Source organism: Malania oleifera, chromosome 9, assembly GCF_029873635.1.
Source record: "Malania oleifera isolate guangnan ecotype guangnan chromosome 9, ASM2987363v1, whole genome shotgun sequence".
NCBI lineage: Eukaryota > Viridiplantae > Streptophyta > Magnoliopsida > Santalales > Ximeniaceae > Malania > Malania oleifera.
The window spans coordinates 11,440,941-11,466,325 of NC_080425.1; the positions used below are offsets into that span (position 1 = coordinate 11,440,941).

Below are 25,385 nucleotides of genomic sequence, written 5' to 3' on the forward strand. Positions count from 1 at the left end.
GGATAAGGTATTCATTCGACCTAGTGTTTTGCCCTGGGGAGCTCTAGTATTATTTGTGAAGAAGAAGGACGGGTCGATGCGGATGTGCATTAATTACCATGAGATTAACAAGGTAACTGTGAAGAATCGCTATCCTTTACCTCGTATAGATGATCTTTTTGACAAATTGCAGGGGATGCAGATCTTTTCAAAGATCGACTTGTGGTCAGGATATCATCCGGTGAGGGTTAAATTGGAGGATGTAGCGACGATAGCTTTTCGAACCAGATATGGCCACTACGAGTTCTTGGTCATGCCATTTGGGTTGAAGAATGCTCCGGCGGTGTTCATGGATCTGATGAATAGGGTTTTCCATGAGTACCTAGATCGATTCGTAGTGGTATTCATTGATGACATTCTAGTATACTCGAGGAGTACGGAAGAGCACGTGGAACATTTGAGGTTAGTGTTACAAATTTTGCAAAAGAAGAAGATGTATGCTAAATTGAAGAAGTGTGAATTCTGGTTGAGTCAAACTGCGTTTTTAGGCCATGTGGTTACTGGGGATGGTATATCATTTGATCCTAGCAAGATTGAAGTTATGGTCGATTGGGTAAGGCCGAAGAATGTGCAGGAGGTTCAGAGTTTTCTAGGATTTGCGGGTTACTATCGTCAGTTCGTAGAGGGCTTCTCTAAACTGTCTGAGCCTCTTACTCGATTGACCAGGAAAGGGGTGAAGTTTGAATGGACCAATGATTGCAAGCAGTGTTTTCAGGAGTTGAAGCACCGACTGGTTATTGCTCCAGTGTTGACCATTCCTTCGGGGGATGGCAGATTTGTGATTTATAGCAACGTGTCTCTGAAAGGCTTGGGATGTGTGCTTATGTAGCAGGGCAAGGTAGTGGTGTATGCTTCTCGGCAATTGAAAGAGTATGATAAAAATTACCCTACATATGATCTGGAATTGGTTGCTGTGGTATATGCCCAGAAGATCTTGAGACACTATCTGTACAGGGTGCAGTGTGAGATCTTCACTGACCATAAGAGCCTCAGGTATTTCTTCACGCAGAAGGAGTTGAACATGAGGCAGAGACGGTGGCTGGAATTGATTAAGGACTATGATTGCACGATCAGTTATCACCCTAGGAAGGCTAATGTGATGGCTGATGTGTTGAGTCAGAAGTTAGGGCCTTCGACTGTATCTGCAGTTGTAGCTAAGTGTCACATTATACGAGATTTGGAAAGCTCAAGTATAGTGTTGGTGGTGGGTGATCATCAGGCTTATCTTGCTGGTTTGGTGGTCTAATCGACCTTATTTAAGCGTATAAAAGTCGCGCAGGCTAGTGATGCAGAGTTGACAAATGTTAATGATAAGGTACAGTAGGGACTGACTACAAAGTTTAACATCTCTGAGGGAGGTGTGTTGAAGTTTGGAACCACACTATGTGTTCCGAATGATGATGAGATCAGAAGGACGATTCTAGAGGAGGCACATCGTTCTATGTATACAGTACATCGTGGTAGTACAAAGATGTATTAGGACTTGCGTGAGACCTTTTAGTGGTTTGGTATGAAGAGGTAGATTGCTCAGTTCGTGGAGTAGTGTCTGATGTGTCAACAGGTGAAAGCTAAACATCAGAGGCTGGCAGGGCCATTGTAGCCTTTGCCTATTCCAGTGTGGAAATGGAAGCATATTTCCATGGATTTTGTAATCGAATTTCCGCGAGTACTTCACGGGCAGAATGCTATTTGGGTAATCGTGGATAGATTGACGAAATATGCTCATTTCATACCGATGAAGGTTAGCTATCCTTTGAGTAGGCTAGCTGATATGTATGTGCACGAGATTGTGATAATGCATGGGGTACAGGTGTCCATTATGTCAGATTGAGATCTGAGGTTTACTTCTCGATTCTGGACGAGCTTACACAAGGCATTGGGGATGAAGCTTACTTTCAGTACAGCGTTCCACCCCCAGACTAATGGACAGTCGGAGAGGACGATACAGATATTAAAAGATATGTTGTGAGCTTGTGTGTTAGACTTCGATGGTAGCTGGATACAGTTTATGCCACTTGTAGAGTTCGCTTATAACAACAGCTTCTAGTCTAGTATCGGGATGACACCGTTTGAGGCTTTGTTTGGTCGGAGGTGTCGATCTCCTTTGTGTTGGGATGAGGTTGGTGAACGTCAGGTGTTAGGACCTAAACTTGTGCAGCAGGCGTCTAAGAAGGTGGGTTTGATCCGGGAGAGGATCAGATCAGCTCAGAGTCAGCAGAAGAGTTATGTAGATGTTTGCCATCGTGAGTTAGAGTTCGTGGTGGGCGGTAAGGTATTTCTACGTATCGCTCCGATGAAATGAGTGATGAGATTTGGGAGGAAGGGCAAGTTGAGCCCGAGGTATATCAGACCATTCGAGGTACTTGAGCGAGTGAGTCCGATAGCCTACAGAGTTGCATTACCTCCAGCACTTTCGAGGGTCCTTAATGTGTTTCACGTATCCATGTTGAGGAGGTACGTGTTGGATCCTTCACACATTATCAGCTACGATGAGTTAGAAATTGGGGATACTTTAGTATATGAGGAGATACCTGTTCAGGTTCTGGACCATAAAGTTCAGAAGCTTCATACCAAAGAGATACCGTTAGTGAAGGTATTGTGGCGGAACCACGAGATTGAGGAAGCTTCTTGGGAACTGGAAACGGAAATACGCCGGAAGTATCCACAGTTGTTTTGAGCACTTGTACATAATCCTACTATGGGTTGGGATAGGTGGTTAGTCGTCGGGAGTGTGTGTGTGTGAACTCTTGAGACAGTTGTATACGTAACCACGGTATTCCTCCGCGATAAGTGATGGTATGTATGTGTATGTGTATGATGGGGCTACGCAATAGTAGTCGCAAGTTTCTTATTGATAGTTCGTATGTGTGTGTTCCGGGTATGATTTTGTGAATAAGAGATAGCAAATTTTGAGGATGAAATTTTTATAAGGAGGGGAGATTGTAAGAACCCGAACCGTGATAAAGGGGTTAAATGGTGATGAGGAGAAGCCGACGAGTTTTGGAAAAACGGCGATCTCAGATTCGTCGACGAGGCCAACGATTCGTCGATGAAGGTACCATTTCATCGACAAAATTTCCTAGGATCAAAGTTATAAATAGAAATTTCCTTTACTTCTTCATTAAGAAACTTATATTTTATCTCTCTCTCTCTCTAAAACTCTCCCTACGCTCTCTTTCTCTAGATTTCTTCGCTGATCATTGATGGAATCGGAAATCTGAAGTTACCATGAGGATCGTGGAAGGATTCTCTATAATTTCTACAGATCGGAATCTCGTTTCAGAGATTTTTGGGTTTCGATGTAAAATCGAGGTAACGCTCGGTTTTCAATTTTGATCCGGTAGTTTTGTAGGTAACTATCTTGTGAGTATATCTTGTACTGTGATTTGTAGGTTTTGGAACTCAATTCGCTGTTTAGGAGCCTAGGAGTTCGGGATTTGGTATTTGGGGAAAAAGTAAGGGGAACTATGTTTATATTGGTTATTTTTTAAATCAGACTCGGTGGAACTGTGGTTCACGATCCTGTGTGTGTTTTGGCTACTCATTTGGGGGGATCTAATGAGGAAAACTATGGATTTTTCTTTGTTATAGTTTTGGGAAAAGGTGGCGACGGGCTGCATCCCGGGTTTTGTTGAAAACCGAGGGTATATGTTGATTTATACTAGGATATTGGGATGGTTGTGCCTTGACTTGTTTAAATTGTATTTGTTTGAAAAACCATGTTTTAGATTACCAAATGGGTGTGGTTTGTTTGGTTATATGAGCAAGCATGTTTGTGTGATATGTTGAAATGCTAATAGGAACTAGGTTCTGAAATTGTTCCAGGTACTGAGAGTGTCCGGCTCAATATCCAAGGGCATGTGTTTATCGCCTGCCACATAGGCAAGAGTGTCCGGCTCTATATCCGAGGGCATGAGCCTATTCCGGTAGATCAGGCCAAAGGGTGTGGATCCACCAGTTAGCGCCGGTACAATGCCATTGGAGTCGGGGACTAGCCATGTGCCGGTGGCGCTGTGCTTCCCGGGTTGGCTAGGCCAGCGCCGGGTTGTCGCGGACCGGCTTCGGGCCAAAGGGTGTGACAACACCGGGATTGCTGATCATGTGTTGTGTGTGCGTGTATGCATTGTGTAAACTAGTTCTGGAATGTATTTAACTGTGTATATGTTGTATCATGATAATACTCAAATGCCACACATCGATATAACATGTGTTCTTCCTTACTGAGAGGTGTCTCACCCCTACTGTACGTACAGGTCCTTCGAGTAATCAGAACTAGCGTCCTGGTGTAGGGAGCATAGTGGCCGGTGTACTGCGTTTAGCGCTTGGGTAAGTTCTAGGACTGTATCTTTGGTGGGTTTCCATTTTGAGATATGTTTGGGCACCCGTTTGTACGTTTTGATAGAGCCATGTTTTGCTCTTGTATAGACTCTAGTATGGTACTGTATATGTTGATATAGAATTACCTTTTTCTACTGCTTATATGATTGTGATTGGATGTGTTTAGGGTGCCTGGGAACCCCATGGGATTGGACCCTCATCCATTGTACTGTATCTTTGGATGTTTTATCGGATACAGGGACAGGTTAGATTACATTTTCACCCTTGGGTCCCATTTCGGGGTTCAGGGCGTGACATTAAGGGCATAATTGGTTACAATATTTGGAACCTTGTATTTCTGAGATAAATAACATAAATTCTTGAATCAAATCTCAGAAGCATGCTGGAGTAAATCCACTTCCAATGGACAAATTTTTTAAATGATTCTTATTGCTTAATTCATACTTAAATATGAAAATCTAAAGTTAAGCGTATTTTATCCATTGCACAAGCTTGAGTTTTAGGGAATAAATCTTATACTATGTATAATCTAACCCTAAACTCATTTTGGAGCTTTAATGCTTGACCATATTCAAGGGCATTCAAAACTCCTCGCCATGTTCGAAAATTTAGTCATGACTGGTCATTCAGAATATCAAATTCTACTTGTGAATCCTTCTCAAACCTAGTCGTAAGCACATATTATCATGATCAATTCTTAATTTGCTGGTGCTTACTAAAAGAAATCCCTTCATAACCAAATTAGAAGCATATAGAAAGGGATTCAAGGCCTTTATCAAATCAAAGCAAATATCTCCTTTGTGCTTAATCAGCATAGAATCTCTTGGCTTAAGGTTTGATGCATAAAAAGGGCAAAATAGCAAAATTTGTGAAGACCAATCGACCGGACCCTTCTGGGCTTGGTTGAGTGTAAAGCCCAGTCGACCAGACCTGAGGCCATTTGGTCGGAACTCTCTGTTTGCCTTTATAACGCTATCTGATTGCCTTTCAGTCGATTGGACCGTTTATCGCTTCTTTTTGTTTGCACTCCGGTCGACCAGACCAATTTCCCAGTCGACCAACTAGTGAAATTTGAGCCATTTTGGGGTTTGTAATCATAAACAACCACTTATTTATCCTATTTTATGATTTTATCTTTTGAGTGCTCAACAATGAATACTCTTCTGAATTCATTATTGAATTATTATTTAAGGGTAGTTATATATACTCCCCTCATAAACTCTCAACTGAAAATCAAATCAATTAGAGCTTTAGAATGATGTTGAATGCCCAAGACGATTGTAATAGGTTTCAATCTAAAAGAAGGCATAAATTTTAAGGAGATCCAAGCACAAGTAGTGAAAATGGAAAGCCATTCAAACTTGAATCATTCTTAAGAAAAGAAGCAAAATTGGCTTGCCTCATTGAAAGATATTGTTTAAGACTTTTTGATCATTTAAGTCTAAGCATTCAAGGCCAAAGTGAAGTTATTCAAAATTGAGAGCATAAGATGGTAATGATTAGGCTACATTATTGAGGGGGAGCAGCATTTTAAAATTCATTAGATAAACATCTCTCTAGTGTATGTTTCATGTTGTGAGCACAATATTGTATATTACGATCCATATCTTCCTAAATGCTTTATTTTATCTGTTGGATGGTAAATCATTTTCTATTACATCGTGAACTGCTTGAGAATATATTGATTTGGTTAATACCATCTGCATGGTTGATGTAGAATGCATGTTGGTAGTAGATTTAGGTTGTTGCATGTGATTGATTTGAACGGCATCTGCATGGCTGATGTAGAAACTTTGCACGCATGTTGTAGAAACAACTAGGTATTTGTTGCATGTTGACTCTTAAAGGATAAATGCTCATATGCTAAATTGAAAAACATGTACAATCTCTATTATGTTCAAACTCTTGATATTTCCTAGAACGCTCTACTTCATATGCACATTTTTTGATCTTAGGAAAATCTAGTTCATGAACACCATTTGGTCTAAACTTTAGATTCTGAACTTCATTTAGGACCTAAATGGTTAATCATCTTGTTTTAAGTTCAATATCACATGCCTTGATTAAAGTCCATAAACTGCGAGCAAATGCATGAAATTTGGGAAGTTTTTTTTTTTTTCTCACACACTCATTGAGTCTTTTGAGTTGTGTCATTTTTATGTTGAACCCCAACTGTGCAATTATTGCATAATTATTGAGATTAGCCTTGATTGGCTATCGTATGCTGAATGGAATGCTATGCAGTAACTATGTGCTTAATGTTTAAAATTTGCTGCATGCTAAAATTCTTATGATGGATGATTGTATTATAAATGATTTGCTAAATGAACTTCATCCTTAATTGAAAATGTATTTTTATATCCATGAGAACAAATAGGAGAGCATGAGCTCTATTTTAAAAGAAAAGGTTTTAATCTAACAATCTTATGGATTCAAATGAATCATATCATTATTGCCTTTGTTTTGTTTTTTAGTCCCGAGGATCTTCTGAATACCTTGAACATCATATCCTGCTTTCGTGAAATTATAAATTGATATGGATTGTTCTTGGGGTTTATGAACACCTTAGATGACGTAAATTTTTAGTTTTCTAATGCCTGTGTGTTCTATAGGAATGATTTTACTGGGTGAATAAAAATGGATCAATCAAATATCCAGTAAAAATGTTTAAAGACCTAAATTGGTTGCTTATACTGCTTGGCATACTTAAAGAAATTAATCCTCATTCTGTATAAGTGATTAAGTGCATCTAAACTAGTACTCAGACAAAAAGGGGGAGTTTTTGAACTTAAAAATTCTATTTTTTACACTCACCCATATTTTGACTTAGATTAGAAGTTTACTATGGCATGTTTGTTTTAAGCATAAATTCTTTTGCTCACAGTAAATTTTAGGTGAAAATTGGTGCTTAGGCAAAATTATCCTAGGCTTAGTCATATGATCTTGCATTGAGTTTTCAAATTTTTAGGATCAATATAGTTGTCTTTTCGGGTTAGAATATGAATGTTCCTATCTTAAATGTTTACTAGAAAATTTAAGCTTACTTGAACTTAGTGTTAAAATTATATAAAACAAGCGCAGTCCCTAGTACTTATTAATAATATTAGAAAGAGATTTTTTTTTTTTTCGAAATGCAATGGCAAGAAATGAACTTATATAAGATATATCTTATCTCTTGCTGCAAGTTGTAAACTTATAGGCATTCAAGACATATGCTATTTGTAATTTTTATAAAATTTAATTTTTGTCGTGGAGGTAAAAATTTTAAGGGCTTCGTTGTTTAAATAGTCTTCTTAACAAAGGAGACCTTTTTTTTAGACCTTCTGCTCATGACAAAAGGGGGAGAAGGTTTATGAGTAAAATTCTTAATTCTTTTCTTTTACAATTGGTATCCTCCTGCCCCTTTGTTATTCACAATTGGAAATGATTTTAAGCAAAGCCACGTGATACTAAGTTTTTGGAGCAAACACTTTGCTTTTTTAACTGAATATTTTTTCAAAGTCAGCTTCAAAATAAAAAGTACATTAAACCAAACAGAACTGAACTTAATTTTTTTGACTTGAAAATTTCTAAAGTCTTCATTTCAAATATATTTGAATTCTATTGACTATTTTTTGAAATTATGCATATTGTAAAGGGGAGCCTTGTCAAGAAAACCTCATTTTGCTTTTGTGTTTGTCATCATTAAAAAGGGGAAGATTGTTAACTTTTTGAATTCTATCCCGTTTTGATAATGACAAAGCACATCGTATTATTTGTGCGCTAAGTGTATGAATAGGTTCATCTTTCTGTAAGCACAAATGTCTAATGCAAAATGGAAGCCTTGAGGCACTTACACGAGCACATCTTCTAGCGTATTCCATGGATTTGTAAAGAACAAAGATTGAAGACCATTATATTTTTCAATTATATTGTAATTAGGTTTCAATTGTGCATGCATTTCATTTGATTTAAATTGAAGCTCAACTTTGACCTTAGATTAACCTTAGGAACTCCAACTTTCAAAGAAAACCTTTCACTTAAAGATGATAAAATTACACAAAAGGTTTGAAGTAGTTTTTGAACTTAAAAGAAGGCAAAAACTCATTTTTATTGAAGGGTCAGTCGACCAGATGATAAGCCCGGTCGACCAAATAGAAGAACTGACCAAACTTCTTTTTATAATAGGGCCAGTTGATAAGATCATATAGACCAGTCGATCGGTGTGCACACAAAGATGATCTGGCAGATCGGATCATACGCCCAGCCGACTGAACTGCGCTAAAAGGGATTTCACCCTTTGGCCGGTTGACCAGACCTTGGGTCCGTCGACCAGACCTCTCGGGTTGAAGCAATTTTGAGCTCCCAATGGTCATAAAAATTTTAAATAAATTATTATTATTATAATATTCAACGGCACATAACGACCATATTTCAAATTTGCCTATATATACTTGGTCAAATCACTTGGAGAAGGTTAGAGAATCATTTTGAAAATATAGTTGATTATTCTTTGATTCTTATTCATATTTTATACTCTTTTTGAATATCAACTTTTTTATTTCCCCAATTTTCTTTTTGAAAAATTTTTGTGGAGAAAATTTGTGAGTTATTCAAGAAAAGCTTTAAGCATATATTCAACTCATATATCATGCATGAAAAGCTTATCTCTCTTAAATTTCAAAGGTCAATCTTTTAGAAAATCATTTTCCAAATTCTCATTGATTTGCAAAAATATTTTGACAACAAAACCCTAACTTCTCCTACTCTTATCTTGGAAAATATTTTTGGAGACATCTTTTATTGGGGTTGAATCTTTGAAGTTTTCATTGTACACATTTTTCTCAAAGATCACATACTCTCATTTTACTTGCAAAAACATTTTTGAGAGGATTTCATATACTCTACTGAGCTTCATATTTAAAATCTTTTGAGAGTGCATTTAGTTTTTTAATTGTACAAATTAGCTTTTGAGAAGCATTTTATTGTACGCAAAATTTATTTTTCAAATCATTTGTATTTGCATTTTGGGTTGTGAACCGTGCCAAGTGAGGGTACATTACTTGGAGAGGCTTCTCCACTTGTAAGGAGGGAACACGGTGTGTATCGTGCCAAGTGTGGGGTATTGCTTGGAGAGGGGGGCTCCACCCTATTGAAAGAGTGTGTAGAGGGTGGCTTCACCCTATTGAAGGAGTGTGTATAAGGTGCCTCCGCCTTGTTAAGGAGTGGTTAAAGGAAATACTCAAGTGAGTTGCTTGAAGCAAGGATGTAGGCGTGGATAGCCGAACCTCTTTAAAAATTGTTGTGTTTGATTTCTCTTTCCCTACACTATTTATATTTTCGCATGTGTATGATTGTTTATATTTATTGTGGTTATTGTTTTACATACACACTTTAATTTTGATTAGGATATTAGTTGTGAATCGGTGAAATAATTAGCAAAAAATTTTTTATTTTATTTTAAAGAATTCCAATTCACCTCCCTCTTGGGATTACACCATTCCTCATAGCATAGATATTTTCCGCTAACTTCTGCTCTTTTATCACTGCTAGAACACCTTTACACACCTTCACAACCCCACTTTTAGACTTGTAACTAAATCCATTATAATCCAAAGTGCGCAATGAAATCAAATTCTTCAGTAAATTCGGTATGTGCCTTACATCACATAATGTTCTTACAACACTATCATATATTTTAATTTTGATGTTTTCTATTCCAATTATTTTGCATACAACATCATTTCCCATTAGAACGGAACCAGAATTAATTGACATGTAGGTATTGAGCCATTCTTTATTTGGTGTCATGTGATAAGAGCACGCCGAATCTAGGATCCAAGAATTCGTGAGGCGATCCGACCCCGATGAAACAGAAAGTATATCACCATAACTGCTTTCTGAGTTTCCTTTTTCTACTACGTTTGTTGATTTTGAAGAACTTCTTGATTTTCAGCATTCCCCTTCTTCCTTTTTTGGACACTTCGATTTTATATGCCCTTTTTTCCCGCACTTAATACACCAAATATCCTTCTTCTTCTTGAACTGTGACCGAGACATATTACCACTAGATTTTTTCCAAAATTTGCTTCTCCCACGATCCTATTACCCTTTACTACAAGCCCTTCACCGTGTGAAATTTCATCAATGACCTTCTTTCTTTGATGAAAGCCCAGCAATGCACTTGTTACCTCTTCCAAATTTAGGATTTTTTTTGCCCTATGTCAGAGTAGTAACTAAGTTTTCATACGTGTGAGACGCATGTAGGGAATTCAATAGCATCAACACCTTGTCTTCCTCCTCAAACTTCACATCAACCTGAATCAAATCACTTACAATTTAATTGAATGCATTGATGTGTTCGTTCAAATCCGAAACTTCTACCATCTTAAGTCAATACAACTTCTGCTTAAGATATAATTTGTTTGTTAGAGACTTAGACATATACTGACTTTTAAGTTTCTTCCAAACAGCCACAGGAGATTCCTTATTCATGACATGATATAGCACGTCATCGATCAAATAAAGTTTGATAGTTGCTAAACCTTCACTTCCAATTCATTCCAACTTGTTTCATCCATGCTTTCCGGTTGAACTCCATATAAAGCCTTCACCATACCTTGCTGTGCTAATAGATCCTTAACCCTTATCTACCATAAATTGAAGTTTCCCATTCGATCGAACATAACAACATCAAACTTTGCAGAAGAATTTTCAAAAGCCATTACAATAATGCTCTGATACCAATTTGTAGTGAATATTGAATGCACAACGGAAATAAACAATCTTACAATGCAACAACCAATAATGGAATATAAATAACAACAATCATGCAAACTATAATGAAAATAATAACAATGACACAAAGAATTACGTGGTTCAACAATGCCTACATTCACGAGAGCAATCAACAATGTATTTTTACTATCTTGTGTCCAAAGACACTTTATTACATCCTACAACATGTATATATAAGTTTCCCGGAGGCTTTCCCTCCAATACCCAACATGTCCAACGTCCCAATTCAAAGTTTGAAAACAAATGATAAGTAACCGAGCCAAACCGTCGATGGTTCGCAGGCATACCATTGACGATCTAATACTGAGAGCAAACATTTGATGTAACAGGTTCAAAACCATCACAATTTCACTGCACCTGGACCAAACCGTCAACGGTTACAGGGAAACCATTTTTGGTTTCCTCCTGCAAGTCAGCATTCTTGTTTTCTTTATGTTTTCTTTTTGCACATGTCTTCTACTCAACATATGAGCCAAATATTACAACAATATATATATATATATATATATATATATATATATATATATATATATATTCTTGTAGGTATTGTAGCACTTCATGGTTATGTGAGGTGCCTAATCATGTTCCTCCTCACAAAGGTAGAAATTTCGAAGGAGAAGAAGGCTTGCTTCAAACATTTTTTCCAAATTTAAAGAATTAAAGATTGTCAATGTGAAATATACTAAATTTTCAAGTTGTATGGATGATTTTGTGATAGTGAATCCATGAGATAGAGGAGTATATTTGATGGATTGTTCATGGAGTTTCCTACATTTATGCTTGAATCCATAGCTCTAAAGTTGTTTGGACAACCCTCGTCCTAATCATGTTACGAAATTAATTGGATCACTTTACTCCTTTGTGCATCCCATCCCATGAAAAGGAACAAAATGATGCCACAACACACTAAAGACTTAGTGTATGTCCATACTAATCTCTAGCCTTCGTCAAAGAGAAGTTTGCAACACAAGGAGGGGGAGACAAAGATGGTGGGGGGGGGGGGGGATTCATTTGAATGGTGTTAACATTCTTAGGGTGGCAAAATTTTTTTCTTGATAAGCCAAATCTAGAGGCTATGTTATGTACTGATGAGGAATTTGAAGAAGGTGAAGACATAGGCAATGGGAAACAAGATGACTCAACTGTTATTGGGCCAAATTAAAGACATGTTCCTTAACCTTTATTATTTCCATGACTTTTATGATTTATTCTTAGATTATTGTTAGGGTTATTGGTATTAACCTTTAATGTTTGAACAACAAAGCATACTGCGAATTAAAATTATGAACATTTCTGGTTATTGCAAATTAAATGATGTAAGAATGATTGCCTCCAAATGGACCATAATTATATATATTAAAAATATAATATAAATCCTCTGTGTTGTTGTTATGTTATTTCCTTTTTTTTTTTTAATACTTTGGACGTGTCATGTGTCAAACATATGTCGTATTGGACACTTGTGTCCATGTCGATGCTTTTAAGGGTGTGCTAGTTGTTTTCCTTGTTTTCTTTTTTTTTTTGGTAAAAGAGGACAACACCTCCTTTTTTTATTAGAAAACCTCTGACTTATGGCGGAAGTGATTTTTCTTGTGTATGTCGTTGTTAAATGGAGTGGGGGGCAGGATTGTGAGCTTTGTTTTTTTGGGATTAAGCTTCTTTATTTGGTTGTTCATGTATCCTTAGATCTATTCTTTGACAATGGGTTATCTATTAAATTGTGACTATTAAAAATAAAATTGAGGTAAAATGAAATATTCCACATAACTACAACTTTCATCCTGGGAATAAGTTCAAATCAATTTTGGAAATAATTAAAATGAAAAATTAACTTCAAATTTTCTTTTGAAGTGACTTCATTTTCAACCAATACCTTAACCTCATTTTCAAAAGTGTGAAATTTGGATTGTAGTTTTGAATTTTTGTGGATTAGGAGTAATGTAAATAATGAAAAATTGTATTAATTTATGTTCAAATCCATACAAATCTATATGCATGACTTGAAATCCATGGTCCCAACACATTCCAAGGTTGTATGGTGCATGGAATGTCTAGTCCTAGGAATAGAATGATTATAATATAAGGGTTTGATAGTTTATATAGACCAAGAAAGTGCTATCATTATAAAGAAAATAACAATGAAACAATTTTTATGAATCCATAACAAGAAACACAAGTAATTACTATCCCCAAATTTACCCAAAGAATGCACAATCTTATGCATTTTGACCCTATTCAGATCGGATCTATCTACCTAGCTGAGATGATTCTTATAGCCTCTATTACATGCTTGAACCTTTAACTATCAACACATTAGGAGAATTTGGTCTTACACTTCAATTTATATATATTTTTTTGTTCACCTAAAATTATGAACCATCATCTTTAATACCACTTGTTAGCATTGAGGAGTTCGCATAGGCTTGATATAAGCAAGTGAGTACCAACTTAACCTAAAAGTTTAACTAGTTATGTTTTCGGCCCAACCATGTATATAAGACACTTATTTTTGACTCAGGTATTTTTATTTTATTTTATTTTAATGTGAGACAATTCTCAAAATTGAAATTTCAAATCAAATTCTTCCTAAATTATTACTCTCCTCGGCAATTTTATTACATTCTCGTAGTATTTCATTTTATGAAATATTCATAAGAATAGATATTTTATGAACCAAATATTACTTTCCTTTTCATTCGTCAAAAAAAAAAAAAATTTTTTGGTGGACTCAGACTTGGGTTACACAAAATGAGATAGCTCCTATCTCATATCCTTTGCCATCTCTCAAAAGATTCAAACATGAAACCTTTAATATCCAAGTCTCAAGTTTTAGCTGCACTAAGAAACATGTAAAACTTTTATTCATAAGAAAGAATATATAATGGAAATAATTAAACTTATAGTTAGCTCTTACGAGTAAAATATTAGATATGTTCATGAAACTCCTTGAAATTGTTTCATAGTACCAATATAATGCCCGAAGGAACATTGTAATACCAATGTAATGCATTAATGGACTAATCATAAAATATGTTGCAGTATGTACATAGTGGTATCAATCCATGTGAAACTAACAATTATTTACTCTGTCAAAATTCAATTTGTTTGGGAACAAATATTTGATTATGACATGCAACAACAATGAAAATCATCATAATTCATTAAATCTCGTTTGATTATTTGAAATTAATTATGTATCTTCCACAAACAAGTTATTATATCTTAGCTATCTAGAATAGTTAAAGCTATTACATTGAATAAATAATTCTCATTACTCATTAACACAATCAATTGATTCTATTCATAGTTTCATTCCCCAAATTTATTTTATCTATCCTAGTACCCTAACTTCTATTCTGCTCACATTAATCATTTTGATTATTCATTTTATTACATCCTAAAGATGTTTTATATAATTTCAAATATGATGTTTTTCCTACCCATATAAGATTTTTACCTAACATTGAAATTCTTATATTGCCTACTCCAATCACATATTTTCTCCATCACCAATTAATTTATTATAATTTTTATTTGATTTTTGTTAATGTCACCTTTAATTTCCCATGCCCCAAATTAAAATGTGAAATGCTTAAAATGAAAGTAAACTGCATGTTTGGTACACAAGAATGAAATGGAATCGAGGGGAATGAAATTAGATTTATCACTTAATTTTGTCATACTGCCTATTCAAATTTTCATTCCAGTCCTTTCCTTCTCCCATTCCATCCACAAACCAAACATGACATTTACAAATAATAGGAGCTATTATTCAGTAAAAGCATAATGACCTTTAGGTGAATCAAAATACATACATGTCTACTCATCTATATAACAAGAAAAATAACTCTTGTCCTAATTTTGGTTCGTTTGTTTTAACTTATAACAACGGTATTCCTCCGCCAAAAGTGAAGGTATATTAATAAATAAATGGAGGTGCCGCCCTCTTTTAGTTAGAAAAAAAAATAGTATGTAATAAATAAGTAAAAAGTATATACAATAAATATGGATACGTAATAAAATAAAACACATACTTAGTTCTTAAATTTTTATTTTTCGCTTCACTAAATATCTTTACATTAATAAATGAGAATGAGTATTTAGTAACTATTAATGAAAAACTGTGGCTGTTGAAAAAATTACAAATGAGCCCATAAGAATTAATTTTAAAATTGATACTAGATATTAACAATTTTATTCTAAGCTAATTTTCCTATTTAAAAAGTGGACACTAATTTCCAGTTTGTGGTTAATTAGCACAAAAAAACCAATTTTGATTTCAATAGATTTTCTAAAATTTATATTTTAACTAATATATGCATCAACTCATTTAGATTTCATAATTAAGTTGGACAACACTGGAAGCTAAAGTTAAACAAAAATTTAATGAAACTAAATAACAAGGTTAAATAGGATGAAACTTTGAAGAGACAGCTCGTGCCATAGTCGCATTCATTAATAGGTGTCTACTAATATTAATTTTCATTCGCAACTTATCTCCCTTGACATAAGTTACAAGAGTGGCTTTCTTGCGCCCCCAGGGCTAAGCTCAGGTGGTGAGAGCAATTGACGGGACGCCGCTTGACGGTAATCCTCCCTGGTTCGATTCTCACCCTTGGGTTCCTGATTTACCAACCTGTGGTGATGTGGGGCCTGATCCACAGGCGAGGGACTAGTTGGTGCACCCTGAGACGCCACCACGGAGCGTAAAACGCATGTGGAAAGTGCCGGGGATCAATGCCCGGACACCCGACGTAATAAAAAAAAAAAAAGAGTGGCTTTCTTGTTCATTTTTGTTTAATGTGATCTTATAGATCCATAAGACAATGCATGCTACAACTTGAAAGTGAATAATTTAAAAATGTTCTCATCATCATTCAATTCATTATCATTTGTTCCAAGCATGTAATTAGTTTATAGTATAGTATATGGTGCAATTCCTGGATGTGGTCTACATATTGATGTAGATGTAGATGCGTGGTTGTCACTCCATCACTCCGTTGAGCTAACAAATGGTGAACATAACTACACATTTACATGTCTTGTTAAATGCAACTAAGAATTTTTGAAGTGAGGGTTTAGGCATAGATAGATATTTTCTTGTCAAAAAAAAAAAAAAAAAATGAACTCAACCAACATAATTAAAAGCAAAGCATGTAAAAGTTGGGACAAAAGAACATCCTCCAATGAAAACATGTCATTTTTGCTAAATTTTAAATTGATAAATGATCCAAAAGAATATATAGCTATTACGAACCGAACCTAGCCTTTGTAATGAAGTCAACAAATGAGAATCATTGAGTGAAACTACATTCTCAAATTTTGATTCATCAAAAAATGAAAAATCAAGAGGACATGCTAAAAATTAACAAAACCAAAATGAAAAGGCATGCATGCCCATTTCCATCAATCTTCAAAGCTATGATTGATGTATGTAAGTCTATTATATCCCAGCTCCTATACACTCCCACCCTCACCCCAAAAAAAAGGCAATAATACTCATGGTTATATTTGCAAAATGATTGTCTATATATATATATATATATATATATATATATATATATATATATAAGAGTAAATATTTAATTTACGACATATCGATTGAAGTAAGTTAACAAGCTAGTTTGGGTAGAAACTAAATCTAGCTACATGCTTGAAGAAAAATGGTCATAAAGTAGGGGAAGAGCTACCTCCCGTTGTGCAATCTGGGCCTAATGTCAAAAAAATAACAAAAAATAAAAAATGAACAAGCCAAAAATAGTTCACGCATGTATATGTTGCACATATATTGTAAAATGATGATAAATCTATTGGCAAAAATAAAACTTATATGTCCCATGCTTGCCATTAGCATCAAAACACCAAAATAGCAAAAGTCAAAGGTAAAACATTACACATTATTGATGTCACCGTGAGATGACCAACCTGATGCTTCACCAAATCCACCGTTAGCTGTGGCGGTTTTGCTTGAAAAATCTCCAAATGCAACACAACTTCCTGTCCAATTACGACCCCTCGCAATCTTTTCTTTCACGTGTTCTGGCAATCTCAATGTAAACCTATCTTCCTCTCCTCTAGCCCTAGTTATGGAATGCCCTGTTGAATGTGATCTTGGAAATCTTTCCACCTTACCACTATGCCTTTCAAATTGTGATCTTGCTGAATTTGGAACAATCATTTTCTGTGCCTTACCACTTCTAGATCCACTTTCTTGAATGTTTTCCCTAATATCAATACTAAAAGTATCATCCATGGATGATTCATGATCATTTTCACTTATTTCATGCATAGAATTATTATTAATAGACAAAGACTTCTCTGACATTTGTTCTGGCATGTCAAGAGTTCTTCGGCATACTGGGCAAGTTTTGTGGGATTCAAGCCAAAGGTCAATACACTCTTGATGGAAAACATGGAAGCAAACTGTCAAAAGGCGAAGCATGTCATCATCTTCGAACTCCGACAGGCAAATGGCACATTCAAGACCATACTTTTCATGATGAAAATCTTTAATGCTAGAGTATACAAACGTCGGAAAAGATTGAATGATGGATGGTTCAAGGCCAGGAGCAATGGAGGCTTGGCCACCTATAGGGGTGCCAGAGGGACTTCGCCGAAGATTCCATGTGTGAGCTAGGTTTTCCATAAAACACCTACAAAAGTAAATAGAGAAGAAACCCACGAAGAAAAACACAAGGAGAATGATTGTGAGGACAATGGTTACTGGCGGTGATGCATAGGATTGTGGTGATGAATAGTGGATGGAGTTTGTCGACATTATAGAAAAGTGAAGGCAGCAGTGGCATCCAAGGTCGTTGGCCAAAAATGGGTTGCAACTCCGGCCTTAGGTATTTGCAATAAGAGAAATGAGATAGTGCTAAATCTTTCTTTTGTTTGTTCATTTGAGGCTTTAAGGTCAGGGAAAGAAGAAGGTAATTATATGGTGGGGTCGGGGTGGAGGTGGGGGTTATGAATTGTAATATGAGCATGTAAAGTTTTTATCTTAATTTGGCATGGTGATGTGGACTTGTTGGTTTCTCGTCCACGGTGAGAATCATAGCTATTGAACGAGTCCTTGTGAGAATGTTGTGGAGTAGAAAGATTAGGTAATTGGACTCTACAAATTTCCTTTTGTGTCATTACTATAACCGCCAATTTATGTTCGATAACATGACTCCACATGTTGGCATGAAAAGCAATCCAATCCAAGGATAGGGAATTGCAATAACTTATTGCATTTAAAACTCAAGTTAGTTTTGAGAAACGGAATGTGGTACTGATACTTGAATGAAATAAAAATTGAAATAGTTATACTTAAATTATTATTTTTCGTAACATTATAATGATTTGATCTTTATTTCTACGTTAATCTATGTTCGTTAACATAACACCAACTTTTGCATGATTATGCATTTGCCTAAGGTGACAATATTCTTTTTTAAACACAAATTATTGTTTTCCCATGCAATAAATATTCCATTTTTTTGTCATTGTATTTCATTCTACAAATGAAACACAACATTAGTATACATCATAGTGCTTGAGCACAAAATTTAGATAGACCTATAGAATCTTCCTTCCTCAGCACTTGAAGTGAAAAATTTATCTATTTAGGCTTAAGTGAAAATTTTATCTATTGTTTGCAATCTGGAAAAGCGTTTTTCAAATGAATATATATACACACACACACATACATAAGTAGTTTTTAGTAAGGAAAATTCATGAAAATAAAAATCTTCAAAAATATTAGGCCCCTCTTTAACTTTTGTAACAATATAGAAATGTTAATATATATATATATATATATATATATTTTCTATGCTGTTTAAAATGACTAGTATGTAATAACATGTCTCATGTGAGTTTATTTAGGCGATAACATTTCCTTTAATTTTTAACCTTTTAATATATATTGCCTCAATTATTTTGTAGCTCATGTCATATACTTAACACTATTGTTGTTCTTTTCTTTGTACTTGGGTTGACACCCCTTTGATACCTTTTGAATTCATATTTTTGTTCATTAAAAAAATATGTCCATCACATAAGCTTCGAATGGAAAGATATAAGTACATATTTGGAAGATAGATTTACATCTCAAAGAGCATAAGTAAATCACAACCAACTTCTCTAAAATATAAAGATAAACTATTTAAAACTCATATTGCGTGCTGGGTGATATAACATAGAGCATGTTATATAGAGATTAAACTAGGTATGTTGTCTTCAAAAATTTGTAAATTTATATTTGCTAGCTTGAAAAAAGCTTGTGTGATCAAGGTTGTAGTTGATTTGTAAGTGCATAATATGCGAACATTAACTATTCATTTTTCTTTTTCTATGTTAATTTTCTCCACAAGTGCAAAAGATAATCGAAATAGATGAAATTAATAAAATTTGAGCTATTGCAAAAACAACACTCTATTTCTCCCACTCCAACCACTCTTCTCCTTATTTCTAGTTACATGATAGCCACAATAGAAACAACACATTTAGTCACCTTGTGATGAAGTTACTTCAAACCTCTCCAAATCATATAAATCTTACCAAAGGGAACAAAATATAGTGTTGTTTTGTCAACAATAACTTGGATGTCAAATTTCATTATGAAATAAAATATCAAGCTAAATAATCTAGAAAATAGTATGCAATGATCCATCATATCACTACAATAGAATCTAAATATTGTAGACCAACCCAATACTGTTGCATGGGAGTGTGTGTGCAGCTACACTTTACACAATTATGATCTAGCTTCAAGACCCATCACTTTAAAATATGAAATATTTTGAGGAGCTCTTAAGCCTGTTTAATTTTGGAAAATATTTTTTATTTCCTAATTTTATTTTTCTTAAAAATTATTAAACTATTTTCATTTCTATATTTTAAAATAATCACACATAAAAAAAAAAAAAAACAACTTGTTTTCCAATTTTTCAAAATTTTGATACCTATATTTCGAATCATGGATTTTGTGGTTTGAATTTAGATTTCTGTGAATTTAGAAGAAACTATAAAGTAGTGTAAAAAAATATGAATTTCATATTCTCATACACAGTGTAAGAGTTTGAAATCTAGAAAATTTATAATAAAAAAAGTAGATTTTTTCAACTTTTCTATACAAATTTTTAAAAAACAAGATGGCATTTTTGTAATTATTTAAAAATTTTAAAATTTAAAATAAAACTATTTCTCCAAGAAAATAGTGTCAAAACTGTTATTGCTATTAATTTATTTTATGCAAATGTTGCAAATATAAAAAATTAGCTAACTTTTTTTGTAATAAGAAAATTGTTACCCACAGGTAAATGAGCTCTAATATTTTTCCTTAATAAAATTTCGCATTAAATTAGTTCACAATGCCTAATACCTTTACAATTACAATTCATCAAATTAGTCGCTATAATACAATTTGAGTATATCTAATTTTGGAGTTTAATAGTGACAATAAGTTTTAGAAGGGTAAGCTAATTTCTTATTTCCTTTATTTTTGCTCAACAACCTCTTTTGCATAGAGATCTTTGTTATCCCATGTCAAATTGGTTAAGCACTAAAATTAAATATATTCACATGATCTATTAAGCTACTGTTGCAGCTGAAAATTCAATTTTCGGCTGCAACAGTTACAAAAGGGTGTTATAAGTTTGTTATTAGTCAAATGAATATTCTTACCTATGTAGTTAAATAAGTTGAGGTAACAATTTAAGTTATTCATCAAAACAAATAGGATATTATCAAAAAGGCTAACAAACATCGGTGAAAAAGAAAAAAATTGAAGGAAAGGGTGATTAAACAAGAGCATTCATAATCTTGTTAACGATTTTGAATTCTAAAATGCTAATTTAAAACCCTAAGGTAATGAAGTTAGTTAAAGATTAATATTTTACATATCATAACTCGTTTGACAAGATTCAATTCCTCCTGTGAAAGGAAGATTCAATTCCTCCGAATACCTTATTGGGAAGACTATGATTCAATTCTTCCTTTCGAAGGAATTCTTTTGAATTTTAGAAGAGGATCAACAACTCTCTTACATAGAGATCTTTTTTATCCTATGTCGAATTGGTGAAACATTCAATTTAAATATATTCATATGATCTATAAAGTTACACAAATGTCTTATAAGTTTGTTATCACTCAAATGAATCTTCTCGCCCATGTAATTAAATAAGTTTAAGGTAACAATTTAAGTTATTTATCAAAACATATAGGTTGTTATTGGCAAAGGCTAACAAACTTGAGTGGAAAAAAAATGAAGGCAAAGGTGATTTTTTTTGGTAGAAGAGGGCGGCTGCTCCATTTATTTATTAATAAACCATCACTTTTGGTAGAGGAATACCGTGGTTACAAGTTAAAACCAACCAACCAAATTAAGACAAACAAAATTAAACATAACTAACCAAGGAGATAAAAACATTAAAACAACCCAGAAACAAAATGAAATGCACCAAACGAAACTCTAGAAATGAACTAACGAGCATTTAAAATGATAATTCAAAACCCCAAGGTAGTGAAGTTAGTTCGAGGTTAACATTTTACATAACTTGTTATTGGTAAGATTCAATTACTTCTTTAAAAGAATACTCAATTCCTCCTAATGCCCTATTAGGAAGACTATGATTCAATTCCTCCTTTTGAAGGATGAGGGTAATGTTGTGGCATTGGGGTACAGATTGGAGGGGGGGAAGGGACTCTAGGGGTAGTTTCCTGTGATCACTCCTATGAGGGTACTAGATTGTTTACCACGTTTGCCAAAAAAAAGAAAAATAAAAATCATGAAATAATTAAAATCACAAATTTGAAGTGCTAGACTCAATTCCATATTTGCTTCATCTTTACTCTATTAAGGTTATTTAACACTGATTCGAAAGCTGCTTGGCACAAAAAGCCTTACAAAGAGCCGTTCAACACAAAAAGCATCTCAAAGAGCTGCTCGTCACAAAATGCTTGTGAAGAGCTGCTCAACACAAAATACCCCCCGAAAAACGGTTTGACACAAAATACCCAGCAACAATCGGCTCAGAAAAGCCGACTTTGCTCCAATCTGCTTAGGAAGCCACATACACAGAAAATTTGGCTCGAATAAGCCGACATTGCTATACTCTCGGCTTGGAAGCATCATATTCATCAACAACCAGCTCGGATAAGCCGACATTGCAATAGTCTCAGCTCGGAAGCCACATACTCGACAATAACCGGCTCGGATAAGCCAACTACCCACCAACATTGGCACAGCAAACCGTGTAACAAGCAATTAATTGGCTCTGTTGAGCCAAAATTACAGTTGGTGTTGTATGTGGGAACGCTTTTGAGAGGTTTTCTTCCTACTTCCGATCTTCGATCCTTGATCATGACTACATCAAATAATCTTTGATCCTTGATCACGACTAATCAAATAATTCAAAATCAGAGCATTGGCTTGATCTCTCTTTCAACTCAGAGGAGTCGATGCGTTGGCTTGGTCTTTCCCCATGTTTCCCTATGAGCTAGTATGAGGAGAAGCGTTTGAAAATGCTAGAAGTCACCTCCGCAATCGCCGCTACATCGACTGCCCCCGACACCAACCGTGCTGAAGCTAAATGCCTTCTGGGCATCGTAAGGAAAACCTCGCACAATCGCGATCTCGGCGGCTCTAAAGACTTTGCTATCCTAGACCAAGAGACGGAGCCACTTTTGGAAGGCTCCAATCCGATTTTTACTGTCACCGAGGTCCTCCTCGCTGCTCTGCTTCTGATATCCATGGATGCGCCTTGATGTAGACATCAGTGGCTCTATAGAGGCCGTTGTCGAAGAGTTGAGCATGTTCTGGAAGAGTGACGGTCAGTTCATAAAACTTTTACAGCTTCAAATTGGCATCTGAAGCGATCTTCGGCAGGTATCTGACAATCAATTTCACGACGAACATTAGCTCTGTGGATCTGGCACCCTCATCGTCTTTGATTCTAGCAGCAAATCTCTTTTCCAATTCCTCCAGGAATGTGAAGCCCCGATTTTCATACCATTTTTTTTTACATTAAACAATAATAAACTAGCATCTACCACATCACAACTTTGATACCATATCAATACAACCCGATCCGAAATTGGGATACCGGGTAATCAGTCCAAATATAAATACATACCTAACGACGAAAGTCCATATACACATACCATCAGAATACAAATAACCAGAGTTCTAAACATCCATACACATCCCCAAAAGTTCATAACATACCCCAGGGGATTACACAAATACATTCCCCAACAAAAAATGCTTACCTTGTCTATCAGGGTACCAACTCCCCTCTATCTCGGAGCTTTATCACTTGGCCTATTACGGTTCCTTGAAGTATTTAAATATTTGGGTGAGACAACTCTTAGTAAGACGGAATAAATTATTCATAGTGTGTGACAGTATGAGTTCAATTACTTCATATCACATTCCATTTTAATAAATATAACAGTTGGGAGAATATATATGTACTCATAATCATATATGTATGTAAAACATATTTTCAAAGATCTCTTATCATTTTCATAATCATATACGTACTTTCTCATTTCTCAAAATCATATTCACATTTTCTTTCATAAACTATTCTTTCTCATATTCATATTTTAATAGCTTTCGTAAGCTTTTCTTTCTCATTCTCATTTTCACATTCTAGCCCAGGGGTATCCTCATATAAATATCTCAACATTTCTGTAACCCATGACTGTTCATTATTGTGTCTCTAATGAGTAATCATAATCTAGCACATGAGTTTCCGCTAGTATAAAATCCACAACGTATTTGTAACTCATGACTGCCCTGAGGATAACCTCATCTCATCGTCATGCTTCCCCCCATGACTAGGTTGTGCAACTCGAAGACTGGACCTAACTGTGGTTGGCTTACCTGGTTAGATCAAGGGGGAACGTGTTTGTAGTACGAATGACCTACCCAATCCTGGTCCAGACCCCAGGAGGGCATCACAACCCTTCACAGGCCCATTCGTTTGTCTCGCTACACTCTCCACGAGACCGTGTGGTTGCACTATCGCCTCACTAGAAACGGTACTGTGCTCTCAATCAACAACAGTCCATTAGGATACTTATTTCCACGTTTTCGTATTCACACACCATAAAAAATAAGGTTATTAGTGACGATTTTTAATTAATCGCTATATCTACCATTACTAATACTTATTAGTGACGAATTTTTCAAACTGTCACTAATAATAGAGTATTAGTGATGGATTAAAATCATCACTAAAAACCTAGGCCCTTCGCTATAGATTCTACACTGGTTCGACCAAAAATCGTCACTAAAGTCATAGTATTAGTGATAGTTTTAAATTCGTCACTAATGCTTTATTATTAGTGATGGTTTTAAAACCGTCACTATTGCTCTAAGAACCGTCACTAATACTATGGCTTTAGTGACAGTTTTAAATTCGTCACTAATGCTCTAGTATTAGTGACAGTTTTAAAATCATCTTTATGGCTCTCCAAAACCATCACTAAAGTCATAGTATTAGTGACGGTTTGAAAACCTTCACTAAAATTTTTTAAAAAGACAATATTAGTGACAATTTTGAAACCATTACTAATACTTAAATTGGACAATTAGTAGTGAAGTTAATTTTTTTCCCAATTATTAATTCCTGTAAAAATCTGTAATTAAATTACATTTTCTTATACATAACATTAAATCATAATTGCTAAAAAATCATAAATTATTCAAAATTCTAATTCAAATTCAAATACAAATAATTTAAATACAAATGCATTATACAAATTCAAATACATTTCATCTGTTCAGATAACAAAAAAGTCAAAAGCTGCATCCTGTAGTGCATGACATTGTGCTGACGTTGTTACAGTTGGAAACCCTACAAATTAAGAAAGTTAAAAAAATTATTATGCGTTTTTTGAAAAAACTTTGCAGCATTTCTCCTGTAAATATAACATTTTCATAGAGATATGCTTCAAACCTAGGTGTTTATAATAAATAGTTCATAATAATCCAACTAGTAATGAATTTTATGAGTGCACAAGAGTTTCATATAATAAGCATTAAATAATGTAACGTGTTCATGCATCCCATAAACAATATATATCAGAATATAGTTCTATGAAAAAATAGAATGTGATGTTTATGGTTTACATGGCTTCCATAGGACTCTAAAACAACTATAATAATCAAAAAATGCAAATGAGCCCATGATTGATAGAATTTTCACTTAGCATATGCACAAGTAAATTTAGAG

General features: G+C 34.8%; 1 protein-coding gene across 1 annotated transcript; it reads right to left on the bottom strand.

Annotated features, from left to right (window-relative positions):
• Positions 1 to 17,044: 17,044 nt before the first annotated feature.
• Positions 17,045 to 22,895, bottom strand: LOC131163359 (RING-H2 finger protein ATL29). Its single transcript, XM_058119955.1, has 2 exons — positions 22,720 to 22,895; positions 17,045 to 17,807 (listed from the first exon to the last, which is right to left on the bottom strand). The coding sequence occupies exons 1-2, from the start codon at positions 22,893 to 22,895 to the stop codon at positions 17,045 to 17,047; spliced, it is 939 nt and encodes a 312-aa protein (XP_057975938.1).
• Between the last annotated feature and the right edge of the window lie 2,490 nt (positions 22,896 to 25,385).